This window comes from Scyliorhinus canicula, chromosome 9 (assembly GCF_902713615.1).
Source record: "Scyliorhinus canicula chromosome 9, sScyCan1.1, whole genome shotgun sequence".
In the NCBI taxonomy this organism is placed as follows: domain Eukaryota; kingdom Metazoa; phylum Chordata; class Chondrichthyes; order Carcharhiniformes; family Scyliorhinidae; genus Scyliorhinus; species Scyliorhinus canicula.
The window spans coordinates 63,109,939-63,124,821 of NC_052154.1; the positions used below are offsets into that span (position 1 = coordinate 63,109,939).

At 46.2% G+C, this 14,883-nt stretch overlaps 1 protein-coding gene across 1 annotated transcript in view; it reads right to left on the reverse strand.

Annotated features, from left to right (window-relative positions):
* LOC119971355 (dynein heavy chain 5, axonemal-like) overlaps positions 1 to 14,883 on the reverse strand; it is a 461,705-nt gene that overhangs the window by 11,820 nt on the left and 435,002 nt on the right. The window contains exons 77-78 of the mRNA XM_038806777.1: positions 6,588 to 6,800; positions 836 to 988 (exon numbers count right to left, since the gene is read on the reverse strand). Coding sequence (XP_038662705.1) covers positions 836 to 988; positions 6,588 to 6,800 — 366 coding nt within the window. The remainder of the gene's footprint in view (positions 1 to 835; positions 989 to 6,587; positions 6,801 to 14,883) is intronic.

Genomic DNA, 14,883 nt, shown 5'->3' on the forward strand with positions numbered 1-14,883 from the left:
AGACATACATATCCTGGACTTTATAAATAGAGCATACACTACAAAAGCGAGAAAATTATGAAGTATTTTTCTAAATCACTGGTTCGGCCTTGACTGGAATATCATGTCAGATTCTGGGCACTGCATTTTTGGAAAGATACAAAGGCTCAAGTGTACGTCCACAAACGATTTACAAGAATGGTTCAAGTGGTGAGGAACTTCAGTTTCAGGGATAGATTGGAAAAGTCAGGATTGTTCTCCTTAGAAAAGAGAATGTTTGGGAGGAGATTTGATGGAAGTGGTCACAATTATAAGGAATCCAGACAAAGTAGAGAGGGAAAAATTGTTCCCATTAGTGGAAGGATTGAGAACCAGAGGACACTAATTTAAGGTGTTCGGCAAAAGAACCAAATGCAACACGAGGAAAACCACTTATAATACAGTAAGTGGTTAGGATTTGGAATGCACTGTCTGAAAGGGTGATAGAGGCAGATTCAATAATGGTTCTCAAAAGGGAATTGCATTAGCACCTGAAAGGCAAAACTATGCAGGGCTACAGGGAAGAGCGAGATGGAATGAATGGTCCCCTACTGTGCTAAAATAATTCTATGAGCCAATCATTTCACTTCAAAAAATGATTTGCTTCAGAGTGCTTTGGGAAATCTTCAGAGACACCAGCAGGGGCAAATATATGTAGTGAAGTTCAAACTCCACATCCCACCACCCTGCTGCAAAAGAGAGGTTTGATAAACACTTGCTTCGTCTAATATTCCCTCACCTCTGCTGATGGTGTTTGTGCCATTTGACTCCCAGTAATTAAGAATAACTAGATGTAAATGATCTGTTATTGTCTGACCTGTCTCATAGCTGTAAGGAATCCTTGAGGATTGAAGAAACCTGTCATCCAGAAGCAGTTTGGCCTCCCTTCAAAAACCCAAGAGTGGAATTGATAGTTCCTTTCCAGTAATTCAGTGAACCAGAATCCCAAAGTGCTTGAAGCCCAAGATGCCTTTGTAAAATTAAAAAGGAAAATATAACACACCAGCACACCAATAACACCGATACTTCCAAATGTTTCATAATTAGAATTTGTACATTGCTAAAGATATTGCACAATATATATTTGCATCAAATTTTTTTTGCAAAACATTCGACTGTTGGAATGTTTCCAAGTCACTTTTTGATGGTATAAACACATTGAGGCATGCATGGACACATCAGTAAATACTCATTCAATCTACTGACAGATCTTGCTGAGAGGGGGAATTGATATGTGCAGAAATGATTTCAACATAGGTGGAATTTCCCTCTGCACTATCCTGGTGAGAAACTTTAATCATAATCTCACCAGAAAAAGTATTTGTTTCCTCGATCACTCACCCTTGTGGCTGATGATGCTTCAGGGATGATCATGCTGCAATTTGTACCATATCGATACTAAATACTTGGACAGATTCCAATTTGTGCTTTATTTTGTAACTAGTTTGTACAACTCGAGAAGTTACTTGAATACATAAAGGTACATGTTAAGAGTACTGCAGCAGAGTTTACTGCACAGGCGGCTACATAAAAATACTGGGGGAAATTGCGGATAGAAAGCACCATTAGTAGGAATGAAAGTATCAAGCTCGAATTTGGCTGCATTATGATAGCCAAAATGAAATTGTTGGACGCTACAATGGATTCAGAGTGGGTGTGGAACACTCACCAAAAGATCTTGCTTGTCAAATTGTGCGCGGACCCAAAGATATGCACAACATACTGCCTACTCCAATGTACCCCTCTTTAGGTACACATGTATAAGTGCTATGTGGAAACTGCACAGTGACTTTATAAAATATATGTATGTTTTTTAAAATGTTCAAAAGAACTGTTATAGAAAATAGAATGGCAATTATTGGATCTGCTAATTGTTGCTCTCTGATTTTTGACATCATATACAAAACATGAGTTTCAGATTAATAGATTGTGAGGTGATTTGCTATTGCTGATCAACGTCCTGATGTACATACACGCATAGATCAAATAAAAACTGGTCTCCTGCGAGCAACCTCTCTTTTTGATTATAAATCCAGTTACTGTGCTTAACTTTCAACACAATTATCATAGCATTGTTACAGATAATGCTCAACACCTACATAGATCACAGTGTTATAAATAACCTGCCACAACTATATAGTTAGTAAATGAGAAAAGCTTTTAAACTGATGCCACTGCATGCTGATTTCAAAAGTGACGTCAGAGGGAAGCTGTGATCTGATTGGTTGATAACCAATCTGCCCCAAATTTAAAACTCGTAAACTTAAATTAAACAAATTAATTAATTAGAGATGGCTGGTCAGGTGATGTGCTTAAGCTGCTTGATGTGGGAGCTGGCAGATCCCATTGCGAGCTGCAGCGACCACATCTGCAGTAAGTGTTGGCTGCTCGAAGAACTCCGGCTCAGAGTTGATGAGCTGGAGTCTGAGCTTCACACACTGAGGCACATCCGGGAGGGGGAGGCTTACCTGGACACTTTGTTTCAGGAGGCAGTCACACCTGTCAGAGTAAATAGTTTAAATCCTGCCAGTGGCCAGGGACAGCAGGGTGTGACTGCAAGTCAGGCAGGTAAAGGGAACCAGCAGTCAGGAACTCAGGAGCCTCAGCCCTTGACCCTGTCCAACAGGTACGAGGCACTTGCTCCCTGTGTGGATGGCGAACAGGGCTGCAGGAAGGATGAGTCAGCTGACCAAGGCACCATGGTTCAGCAGGCCATTCAAGGGGAGGAAGTAAATAGGCAAGTTGTAGTTGTAGGGGATTCTATTATCAGAGGGATAGATAGTATCCTTTGTGAGCAGGATCGAGGGTCCCGCATGGTATGTTGCCTGCCCGGTGCTAGGGTGCGGGACATCTCTGACCGGCTTGAAAGTATATTGGAGAGGGAGGGGGAGGATCCAGTTGTTGTGGTCCATGTCGGTACCAACAACTTAGGCAAGTCTAGGAAAGAGGACCTGTTTAGAGATTATAAAGAGTTAGGATGCAAATTAAAAAACAGGTCCTCAAGGGTCATAATCTCCGGATTACTGCCCGAGCCATGTGCAAATTGGCATAGGGAGGCAAGAATAAGGGAAGTTAACACGTGGCTGAAAGAGTGGTGTGGGAAAGAGGGGTTCCTTTTCATGGGACACTGGCATCAGTTTTGGGACAGGGGGGACCTATACCGTTGGGATGGTCTCCACCTGAACCGAGCTGGGACCAGTGTTCTGGCGAAAAGAGTAAATAGGGTGGTCAATAGGACTTTAAATTAGAGATTGGGGGGGAAGGGAAAGTCAGGGAACCAAGAGGTGAAGAAATCAGTGGGAAGCGTAGCTGCTTAGGATTACAAAAAATCACGAAAAGACAGAGCTCAGGAGAGGTTACGATAGTCCCCATCTCACAAAATATGACACAGTGTATGGAAAGGCTCAGTAAACCAAGGTCCACCACACTAAGAAAACAAAAAGGGACAGTCAATAGGGAATTAAAGGTGCTATATTTAAATGCCCGCAGTGTACGGAACAAGGTAGATGAGCTTGTGGCCCAGATTGTGACTGGCAGGTATGATGTGGTAGGCATCACAGAGACGTGGTTGCAGGGGGTTCAGGACTGGCAGTTAAACATCCAGGGATTTACAACCTATCGAAAAGACAGAGAGGTGGGTAGAGGGGGCGGGGTTGCCTTGTTAATTAGAAATGAAATTAAATCAATAGCACTAAACGACATAGGGTCAGACGATGTGGAGTCTGTGTGGGTAGAGTTGAGGAACCACAAAGGCAAAAAAACCATAATGGGAGTTATGTACAGGCCTCCTGACAGTGGTCAGGACCAGGGGCACAAAATGCACCACGAAATAGAAAGGGCATGTCAGAAAGGCAAGGTCACAGTGATCATGGGGGACTTCAATATGCAGGTGGACTGGGTAAATAATGTTGCCAGTGGACCCAAAGAAAGGGAATTCATTGAATGTTTACAGGATGGCTTTTTGGAACAGCTTGTGATGGAGCCCACGAGGGAACAGGCTATTCTGGACTTAGTGTTATGTAATGAGCCAGAATTGATAAAAGACCTTAAAGTAAGGGAACACTTAGGAAGCAGTGATCATAATATGGTAGAATTCAGTCTGCAATTTGAAAGAAAGAAGGTAGAATCAGATGTAAAGGTTTTACAGTTAAATAAAGGTAATTACAGGCGCATGAGGGAGGAACTGACGAAAATTGACTGGAAGCAGAGCCTAGTGGGAAAGACAGTAGAACAGCAATGGCAGGAGTTTCTGGGAGTAATTGAGGACACAGTGCAGAGGTTCATCCCAAAGAAAAGAAAGGTTATCAGAGGGAGGATTAGGCAGCCATGGCTGACAAAGGAAGTCAGGGAATGCATCAAGGCAAAAGAGAGAGCCTATAATGTGGCAAAGAGTAGTGGGAAGTCAGAAGATTGGGAAGGCTACAAAAACAAACAGAGGATAACAAAGAGAGAAATAAGGAAGGAGAGGATCAAATATGAAGGTAGGCTAGCCAGTAACATTAGGAATGATAGTAAAAGTTTCTTTAAATACATTAAAAACAAACGGGAGGCAAAAGTAGACATTGGGCCGCTCCAAAATGACGCTGGTAATCTAGTGATGGGAGACAAGGAAATAGCTGAGGAACTTAATAAGTACTTTGCGTCAGTCTTCACAGTAGAAGACATGAGTAATATCCCAACAATTCAGGAAAGTCAGGGGGCAGAGTTGAATATGGTTGCCATCACAAAGGAGAAGGTGCTAGAGAAACTAAAAGGTCTGAAAATTGATAAATCTCCGGGCCCAGATGGGCTACATTCTAGAGTTCTAAAGGAGATAGCTGAAGAAATAGTGGAGGCGTTAGTTATGATCTTTCAAAAGTCACTGGAATCAGGGAAAGTCCCAGAGGATTGGAAAATCGCTGTTGTAACCCCCCTGTTCAAGAAGGGAACAAGAAAAAAGATGGAAAATTATAGGCCAATTAGCCTAACCTCGGTTGTTGGCAAAATTCTAGAATCCATCGTTAAGGATGAGATTTCTAAATTCTTGGAAGTGCAGGGTCGGATTAGGACAAGTCAGCATGGATTTAGTAAGGGGAGGTCGTGCCTGACAAACCTGTTAGAGTTCTTTGAAGAGATAACAAATAGGTTAGACCAAGGAGAGCCAATGGATGTTATCTATCTTGACTTCCAAAAGGCCTTTGACAAGGTGCCTCACGGGAGATTGCTGAGTAAAATAAGGGCCCATGGTATTCGAGGCAAGGTACTAACATGGATTGACGATTGGCTGTCAGACAGAAGGCAGAGAGTTGGGATAAAAGGTTCTTTTTCGGAATGGCAACCGGTGACAAGTGGTGTCCCGCAGGGTTCAGTGTTGGGGCCACAGCTGTTCTCTTTATATATTAACGATCTAGATGACGGGACTGGGGGCATTCTGGCCAAGTTTGCCGATGATACAAAGATAGGTGGAGGGGCAGGTAGTATTGAGGAGGTGGGGAGGCTGCAGAAAGATTTAGACAGTTTAGGAGAATGGTCCAAGAAGTGGCTGATGAAATTCAACGTGGGCAAGTGCGAGGTCTTGCACTTTGGAAAATAGAATAGAGGCATGGACTATTTTCTAAACGGTGACAAAATTCATAATGCTAAAGTGCAAAGGGACTTGGGAGTCCTAGTCCAGGATTCTCTAAAGGTAAACTTGCAGGTTGAGTCCGTAATTAAGAAAGCAAATGTAATGATGTCATTTATCTCAAGAGGCTTGGAATATAAAAGCAGGGATGTACTTCTGAGGCTTTATAAAGCACTACTTAGGCCCCATTTAGAATACTGTGAGCAATTTTGGGCCCCATACCTCAGGAAGGACATACTGGCACTGGAGCGGGTCCAGCGGAGATTCACACGGATGATCCCAGGAATGGTAGGCCTAACATACGATGAACGTCTGAGGATCGTGGGATTATATTCATTGGAGTTTAGGAGGTTGAGGGGAGATCTAATAGAAACGTACAAGATAATGAATGGCTTGGATAGGATGGACGTAGGGAAGTTGTTTCCATTAGCAGGGGAGACTAGGACGCGGGGGCACAGCCTTAGAATAAAAGGGAGTCACTTTAGAACAGAGATGAGGAGAAATTTCTTCAGCCAGAGAGTGGTAGGTCTGTGGAATTCATTGCCACAGAGGGCGGTGGAGGCCGGGAAATTGAGTGTCTTTAAGACAGAAATTGATAAATTCTTGATATCTCGAGGAATTAAGGGCTATGGGGAGAGAGCGGGTAAATGGAGTTGAAATCAACCATGATTGAATGGTGGAGTGGACTCGATGGGTCGAATGGCCTTACTTCCACTCCTATGTCTTATGGTCTTATGGTCTTAGGATGCTACATCATGGGGTGGGTGGGATGTGGATTTGTGCCTGTGACCCACATGGAGGAGTTATCAGACCAAATTCTAGAAGAGGTTTATTGCTTTCTATTCTGGCAGAAAATTATCTTGCGAGACTAAAGGATTAATGCAAAAATAACAGTTGGCGTGGAAACTACCCTATCCCAATCACCACACAAAATGAATATAATGCATATCTATAAAGCTTATCTTACCTTTAGCCACCTGACTGGTATACGGGCATCATACATGCAGTCTAGTGCATCTCGCAGGTTTTCACTCATAATAATTGAACCATCTATGGCGAGTTTCAAATCCATTAGTGTGTTGCGCACCAATGAAATCACTTGCTGCATCCGATCAGTTTCTTGATGGAGGAAAATGTTCATTGGCTGAAAAATACCCATCTGTGCCAATCTTTCTTTAACCTGAAATAAGGAAACTGATGCATCAGGTAAAGAGCAACCATGCGGTGAAACAAGACAATCTATCAAAAATGTTGCATGATAAAATATCAGAAATAATGAGACGATATTAATGAATATATGTAACACACTGTTGTGGCTCAGAAACATCTTAAAGAACTTCACACACACCAAATTATTTTGAACTGTAGCCATGGCATTACATGGACATTGTTACAAGACAAGCAAACAAGTAACTGGCAAGTTCATCTGTTTTTGGTAGCAAAGGTTGAGAGGGAAATGTAGGAAACAAATAATGGAAAAACTCATTGTTCTTCTTCAAACAATGCCATGAGAAGGTTAATAATTTGGTTTAGCATCTCATCCAAGCATCCCACTTCCAAACATACAGGAGTTCCTCAGTACTGCATTGGGAAGCCAGCTGAGAATATGCTCTGAAACCCTGGACTGGATTTCAAGTTATAAACATGCACCTCAGAACCAAAGGTACCACCTAAATTAGTCCAGTGGGTGCAATTCTCCGCTCCCCACACCGGGTGGGAGAATCGCGGGAGGGCCCCCCGACTAATTTCACGACCCCCTGGCGCCCCCCGCGATTCTCCCAACCCCCGCTCGGAAGAATCGCCGCTCGCCGTTTTTCACGGCGACCGGCGATTCTCCGACCTGGATGGGCCGAGCGACCTGCCGTTTGCGACCGTTTCACGACGGCGGCAACCACAACTGGTTGCTGCCGTCGTGAAATCGCCGTGAGTTGCCCGTTTTGGGGCTTGTAGGGGGCCTGGTGGGGAATGAGCACCACGACTGTGCTCGGGAGGGGACAGGCCCGCGATCGGTGCCCACCAATCGTCGGGCCGGCGTCTCAATCGGACGCACTATTTCCCCTCCGCTGCCCCGCAAGATCAAGCCGCCACGTCTTGCGGGGCGGCTGAGGGGAAGACGGCCACCGCGCATGCGCGGGTTTGAGCTGTCAGCCGTCGTGACGTCAGCCGCGCATGCGCGGGTTGGAGCCGGCTAACCTGCGCATGCGCGGCTGACGTCACTCTCGGCGGCCGCCCAGCGGCCGAGAGTTACGGAACGCCACTCCTAGCCCCGCCGGGAGTGGAGAATAGGGGGCGAGGAGCGGCCTCTGAGGCCGTCGTGAAACTCGACCAAGTTCACGATGGCCCTCCCGATTTTTCCTGGGAGCGGAGAATTCCGCCCACAAATCTGGCTACCGAAGCCCAGTGATGTCCAAAAACTGGACAATTAAAAAAACTATAATGCATGAATTTTAATTATTGCTTAATGAGTAAACAAAGTTAGCTTGTTCTGTCAAGTTTTGCATTGTCATGGTGGTACGCTGACTATAGTTAAAAGCTTCCCGCGCCTGTGTTTTCCCATGATCTGAGCAACCCTTGACCCCACCCAACCTGGCTCGGCCCAGTCCCCTGACCTGGCCCAGCCTGAACCAAACCCCTGCAAGATCCAAAATCCAGCTCAGGCTCTGTCCTGAGGTTGCCTGTTTTGAGGCACTGAACCTGTAACAGTAAATGTCTTTTAATCTATTAGTTGTTGACATTGTCAATCTATCTTCTAACTACAATTTATTTTTGTAAATATATTTATTGAGTTTCATAAAGTTTCAGAAACAAACATGAACCATATTATCAACAAACAGCAAAGATATAGTCAAAAAGTTCTTTGCACATCTTTCCTTAGAATTGTAACAAACCTCACTATAAACAAAACTCCCTAACAGCTAATGGTGTCTAAATCCTTAAATAATTAGATAAAAGGCTGCCATCACAGCTAGAACTTCCCCACCGATCCCCTGATGGCATACTTAATTTTCTCCAAGTATAGAAATGATATCAAATTGCCCAACCAGGCGGATGCATTAAGCTGTGTGGGGAACCTCCAGCTTAACAGTATTCGTCTCCTGGCCACCAACGAGGCAAAGGCGAGAACATCTGCCCCTACCCCAAAGTTAAATGCCGGTGAGTCCGAGACCCCAAATATAGCTACTGATGGCCATCATTCCAGGGCCACCCAAAGAATGTCCGGTATAGTATTGCAAGAGAAAATCCAGAAGCTAACAGGTTTAGGACAAGACCTGAACATGTGAGTGTGATTAACTGGCACGAGCAATGGTCACACTTGTCTTCCACATTTTGAATATACCCACTCATCCTCACCTTGGTCCACTACATTTTATGTAATACTTTAAATTGAATTAGACTCAGTTGAGTGCAGAAAGAAATGCAGTTCACCCTATAAAGGGCTTCTCTCCAAGCCTCATCAGTAAGTGCAGGATCCAGGGCGGCACGGTGGTCCAGTCATTAGCACTGCTGCCTCGGCGCTGAGGACCCAGGTTCAATCCCGGCCCTGGGTCATTATCCGTGTGGAGTTTGCACATTCTCCCCGTGTCTGTATGGGTTTCACCCCCACAACCTAAAGATGTGCAGGTTAGGTGGATTGGCCACACTAAATTGCCCCTTAATTGGAACGAAATAATTACTCTAAATTTTAAAAAATAGTATGTGCAGGATCCAGTTCTCTCTCCCAACTTTCCCACACTTCCTCTGGCGGGGCGTGATCTAATGAAAGGATAGGGCCATATAGATCCAAAATAGACCCCTTGACCGGTTGTGCCAAGGACAAAGCCCTCCTCAGCAAGGAGGGGAATGGGGACAAAGAAAAAGAAGGAAATATCTTACAAGGAAAATCACAAATTTGAAAATAACATAAGAGGTTAGAACTGGACAACTGAGATTTCTCAGCCAGCTTCTCAAAACTGGTGATTCTCCCCTTTCGGAATAGATCCCCAAAATGCACAAGTCCCCTTACCCCGAGGACCTGAACGATGGGTCCATGCCCGATGACACGAAGTGGTGATTACCGCAAATCGGGGCTAAGGAAGAGAACAAGAGAGGCCCAAACTGTTTCCAAATCCTCAGGGAGGAAATCACAGGACTAGAGGGAAAGCCTGTGGGGAGAAGGGCAGAGGTGCAGTAGTTATATTGTGACAGGAGGAGGTGGTGGTGCATGTTTGAGCATCGATCCTGTCCCAAATCGAGTCTGGCTTGCAAAGCCACTGCTGGATTGTTTGAATGTTGGCAGTCTTGTAATAAAACAGAAGATATGGGAGAGTCAAACCTCCCGATCCCCGACTCTCTGGAGCAGAGCGCTGCAGAGCTGGGACACTCACCTGCTAAAATAAAAGTAGAAATCAATTTGCTGACCATAATAAAAAACGATGTGGTCAAAAAAATGGGGATACATTGAAAGAAAGAAGAAATCTGGGAAGAACATTAATTTTGATTGTTTGAATCCTACCCGTCAGGAATAAAGGGAAAGGCTACTCCACCTTCCACAGATCTGCTTTGACATTAGTAATGAGTCTTGAATAATTCTGCCCAATTATGGGCTACAAGGATCCCCAAATAATGGAAACTGGTGTTAGAGAGGCGAAACAGCAATGAATTAAGTTAAGCTACTCTGGCAGATAGGTTCACTGGAAAACACTCATTCTGACCTGTCTATAACCAGAAAAGGTAACAAACTTAGTGAGTATCTTCATTATGTTATCGTTGGAGGGAATCGGGTCTGTAATGTACAGCAGTAGGTCATCTGCATAAAGCGATACCTGATGCTCCACTCCATTTCGTCAAATACCCCTCCACTGATCGGATGCCCTCAACACTTTTGAGAAGGGCTCAATAGCCAAGATAAAGAGCAGTGGGGAGAGAGCACAGCCCTGTCTAGTGCCCCTGCCCAAGGGAAAGTATTCTGAGAATACAGCGCTTGTTCAAATGGTGGCCTTGAGGGCATTGTACAACAGACAAATCCAGGAGGCAGATTTAGGGCCAAATCCAAATCTCCCCAGAATCTCATGTAGATAGTCCCATTCCACCCAATCAAGTGCTTTTCCTGTATCCAAAGACACTTTGGACGGGATTGTCTGTCCCGCCAGCACCGTTTCCCGGCGCGGCGCACCCCCACTAGCAGCGGGATTCTCCGTTCCTGCAGCCGGCCAATGTGATTTCCCATTGTGGGCCACTCCATGCCATTGGGAAATGTGCGGGCATGGGTGCGCTGCCAGCGGGGCGGAGGATTCCGCTGATGGAGAATTGTTCTTGTCCCCCTTGAGGAGCAAAGAAATTAAGGCTCGAGTAAGGGCCGGTGTATTGAACCCTTAGACAGTGAGTCATTAAGCATATCCATTAGTAAAGGTTTGAGCTGCTCCGAGAACTTTTTATAAACACGACTGGGAAGCCATCAGGACTTGGGTCTTTGCCAGACTGCAGCCGCCAATGCACTCCAATATCTCTCCCGTGCGCAAAGGGAAATCCAATTCCCACCACTGGCCCTCCTCGATGGTCGGAATATGCAGATCATCTAGGAAATTAATCACACTGGATTTGTTCGGAGGAGATTCAGATTCATACAGTTCACGGTAGTATGAATTGAAAGCTGCATTGACCTGGAGAGGAGCGGAGACAAGATCACCCTCCCCATTCCGAAACATAGGGATCTCTTGAGAGGTGGTTTGTCACTTGAGCTGATGAGCTAGAGGCGGCTGGTCTTCTCCCCATGTTTGTACAAGGTGCCCCTAGAGTGCCGGAACTGATGCACAGCCTTACGAGTAGATATCAGTTTAAATTGGAGTTGTAATTTTTGCCTGTGCATCAATAGCTCTGGCATTGGGGCAAATGAGTATTGGCAGTCCACTTCCAAGATGGAGTCTACCAGCCCCAGTGGCTCTAATCGCTCCATTTTCATGGTGTAAGCCCTATAGGAAATAATTCTCCTCCATGATGGCCTTGAGAGTCTCCCAGAGTATAGAAGGAGAGATTGACTTCAACCTGTTGAGGCTTAACAAAGTCCACTATGGCGGTGGACAAACACAGAATTTATCATCAGGCAGCAAAGTGGCGTGTTATCTCCAAGGCAGGAGTTGGGAACAACCAAAATGAAAGTAAATCAACAAAATTAGGGGCATAATCTGAGATGATGATCGCCAAGTCGTGGGCTGCCACAACTGAAGGGAGAAGGGCTTTATCCAAAATAAAGAAGTCGATTCGGGAATAGGCTTGATGGATAAGTGAAAAAAACAAAGGTCAGCACGGTGGCGCAGTGGGTTAGCCCTGCTGTCTCACGGCACCGAGGTCCCAGGTTCGATCCTGGCTCTGGGTCACTGTCCGTGTGGAGTTTGCACATTCTCCCCGTGTTTGTGTGGGTTTCACCCCCACAACCCAAAGATGTGCAGATGGTAAATTGACGATGCTAAATTGCCCCTTAATTGGAAAAAAAAATGGGTATTCTAAATTTATTAAAAAAAAGAAAACACTTTATCGTTTGGATGCAGAAAACGTCACAGATCCAGTGCCCTGGCCATCCCAGACGGAATCAGAGATTTTGGTTTGTAGCAATCCAATTTAGGGTCCAAGACACAGTTCAGGTTGCCTCCCAAAATGAATCTAGGCTGGGAGGAGAATTCATCAGCAAATTTATCAAGTTCGGGTCATTTCAGTTGGGGACATCGATGTTTACCAGGATTACTGGAGTGCTCGCCAGTGAACCACAGATAGTAATATGGTGACCATTTGGGTCATCTATAACCCAAGAGGAGGAGAATTGTATTATTTTATGAATCAAAATTGCCGTGCCTCCAGCCCTACTGTTAAAACATGAGTCAAAGACCTGCCCCACCCAATTCTTACAAAGCCTTGTCTGGTCTTTTACACATAGATAGGTTTCCTGTATAAACACATCAGGACTAGTTAGGCACAACATCGTGGGCCGAAGGGCCTGTACTGTGCTGTACAGTTCTATGTTCTATTGACTTCCAGTGATATCATGTAAAACCAAGACACACAAAAAGTGGCTTCCAGCAAGGTCTTTGTTTTTATCCCTTTTACCCGTTTTTTCAGGGGATTGTGGTGTCCAAACCCCGTGAGTTGACTTGGTGGATTCACCCAATGGAGGCATGTGGAAAACGTGGACGAAAAAGCCCACTGAGAAGAAAGCTCAGGAAGGTAGCCTGTCGAAAGAACTTGAAGGAGGGAAGATGGCTGCCGCACCTATTACATTAGACCTGTTGGCGGTGGTGATGGCGTGGGAGCTGGAAACATTCGGCAAACAGATGAATAAGCAGTTCAAATGGCAGGGCAGGGAGATAAAGGAATAATTTAAAGCTACTGCTGAGGAGGCTTTGGGACCAATTCGTGAACAACTTGTCAAGACCTCGAATGTGGTGAAAGTACAAGGTGAGACGTTGAACGGGGCGGAGGAGGCCTTCTCGCAGCTTGAGGATCGGTTTGCATCGCTGGAAGCGGAGTGCTGCTCGTGATAGAGAGCAACAAAATCCTGAGGTTAAAGTGGAGGATCTGGAGAACAGGTAAAGGCAGTTGAACCACAGGTTGGTGGGGCTGCAGGAGGGAGTGGCGGGTTTGAAGCCAGCCAAGTATTTTTTGGCAATGTTCTCTTGGCTAGTGGGAGGGGATGAGGTGTTCTCCTCTCCTGAGTTGGATAGAGTTCATTGGGCACTCAGGCAGAAGCCAAGCTGAACAAGCCACTATGATTATCACTGCCACTGGTGATTATCCACATTCACAGCTATCAAAGGAAGGATCCAGAACATTGACTAGACTGGCACACGGCGTAGATATATCGGGACATTGGGACTGAGCTGGCGAAGGGATGTGCGGCCTTCAACAAGGCAAAGGCCATGTTTTATAATAAGTGTGCGATTTGGGATCCACAAATGGAACCTCACCAGCCTGGCGGAGGAAGTAAAAAAAGGACCTGCAAAGATGGAACACACTCCCACTCTCCCTTGCGGGGAGAGTCCAGACGATCAAAATGAACGTATTGCCCAGGTTCCTCTTCCTGTTTAGATCCATTCCGATCTACATCCCCAAGGCCTTCTTCAAAGTGCTGGACAAACTTATCATGGCGTTCGTATGGGGGGGTAAAAATGCTAGGATCCCAAAGAAGGTCCTACAAAAAACAAAATCCGGGGGGGGCTAGCTCTCCCGAATCTACAATTCTACCACTGGGCGTCAACAGCCAGGCGAGTAAGGGGATGGATCCAGGAGCCAGAAGCCGAGTGGGTGCGTGCGGAGGAGGCCTCCTGCATGGGGACCTCCCTCCGGGCCCTCGCCACGGCAGCACTCCCATCCCCACCCATAAAACACTCCAGCAGCCCAGTGGTGACAGCCACCCTCCAATCCTGGAACCAACTGCGGCAGCAATTTGGCCTGACCAAAATGTCGGACAAGGCTCCCATCTTCAACAACCATAGGTTCACACCAGCACTGACTGACGCCACCTTCAAAAGGTGGAGACAGGACGGGGGACACTGACAATCAGGGACCTATACACGGACGACAGGATCGCAACACTGGACGAACTGACAGAGAAATTTCGGCTAGCTGGGGGGAACGAGCTGCGGTACCTCCAGCTCAAAAACTTCCTACGAAAGGAGACAAGGACGTACCCACAACCGCCACGACAGACACTACTGGAAGACCTACTGGACGCAAGTATCCTAGAGAAAGGGAACTGTAGCGACCTGTATGACCGACTGGTAGAAAGGGACGACACCGTACTGGACGCAACAAGAAGGAAATGGGAGGACGACCTGGGGATGGAGATAGGGTGGGGACTCTGGAGCGAAGCACTACATAGGGTCAACTCCACCTCCACGTGCGCAAGGCTCAGCCTGACGCAACTAAAAGTGGTACATAGAGCCCACTTAACAAGAAACCGTATGAGCAGGTTCTTCCCGGAGGTGGAGGACAGATGCGAACGGTGCCAAAGAGGCCCGGCCAACCACGCCCACATGTTCTGGTCTTGCCCCAGACTTGTGGAGTACTGGACAGCCTTCTTCGAGGCTATGTCCAAAGTGGTGGGGGTGAGGGTGGAGCCATGCCCGATAGTGGCGGTCTTCGGGGTTTCAGACCAGCCAGATCTATTCCTGGGGAGGAGGGCGGACGCCCTTGCCTTTGCCTCCCTGATCGCCCGCCGTAGAATCCTGTTTGGCTGGCGGTCAGCAGCACCGCCCAGAGCTGCAGACTGGCTGTCCGACCTCTCGGAATCTCTC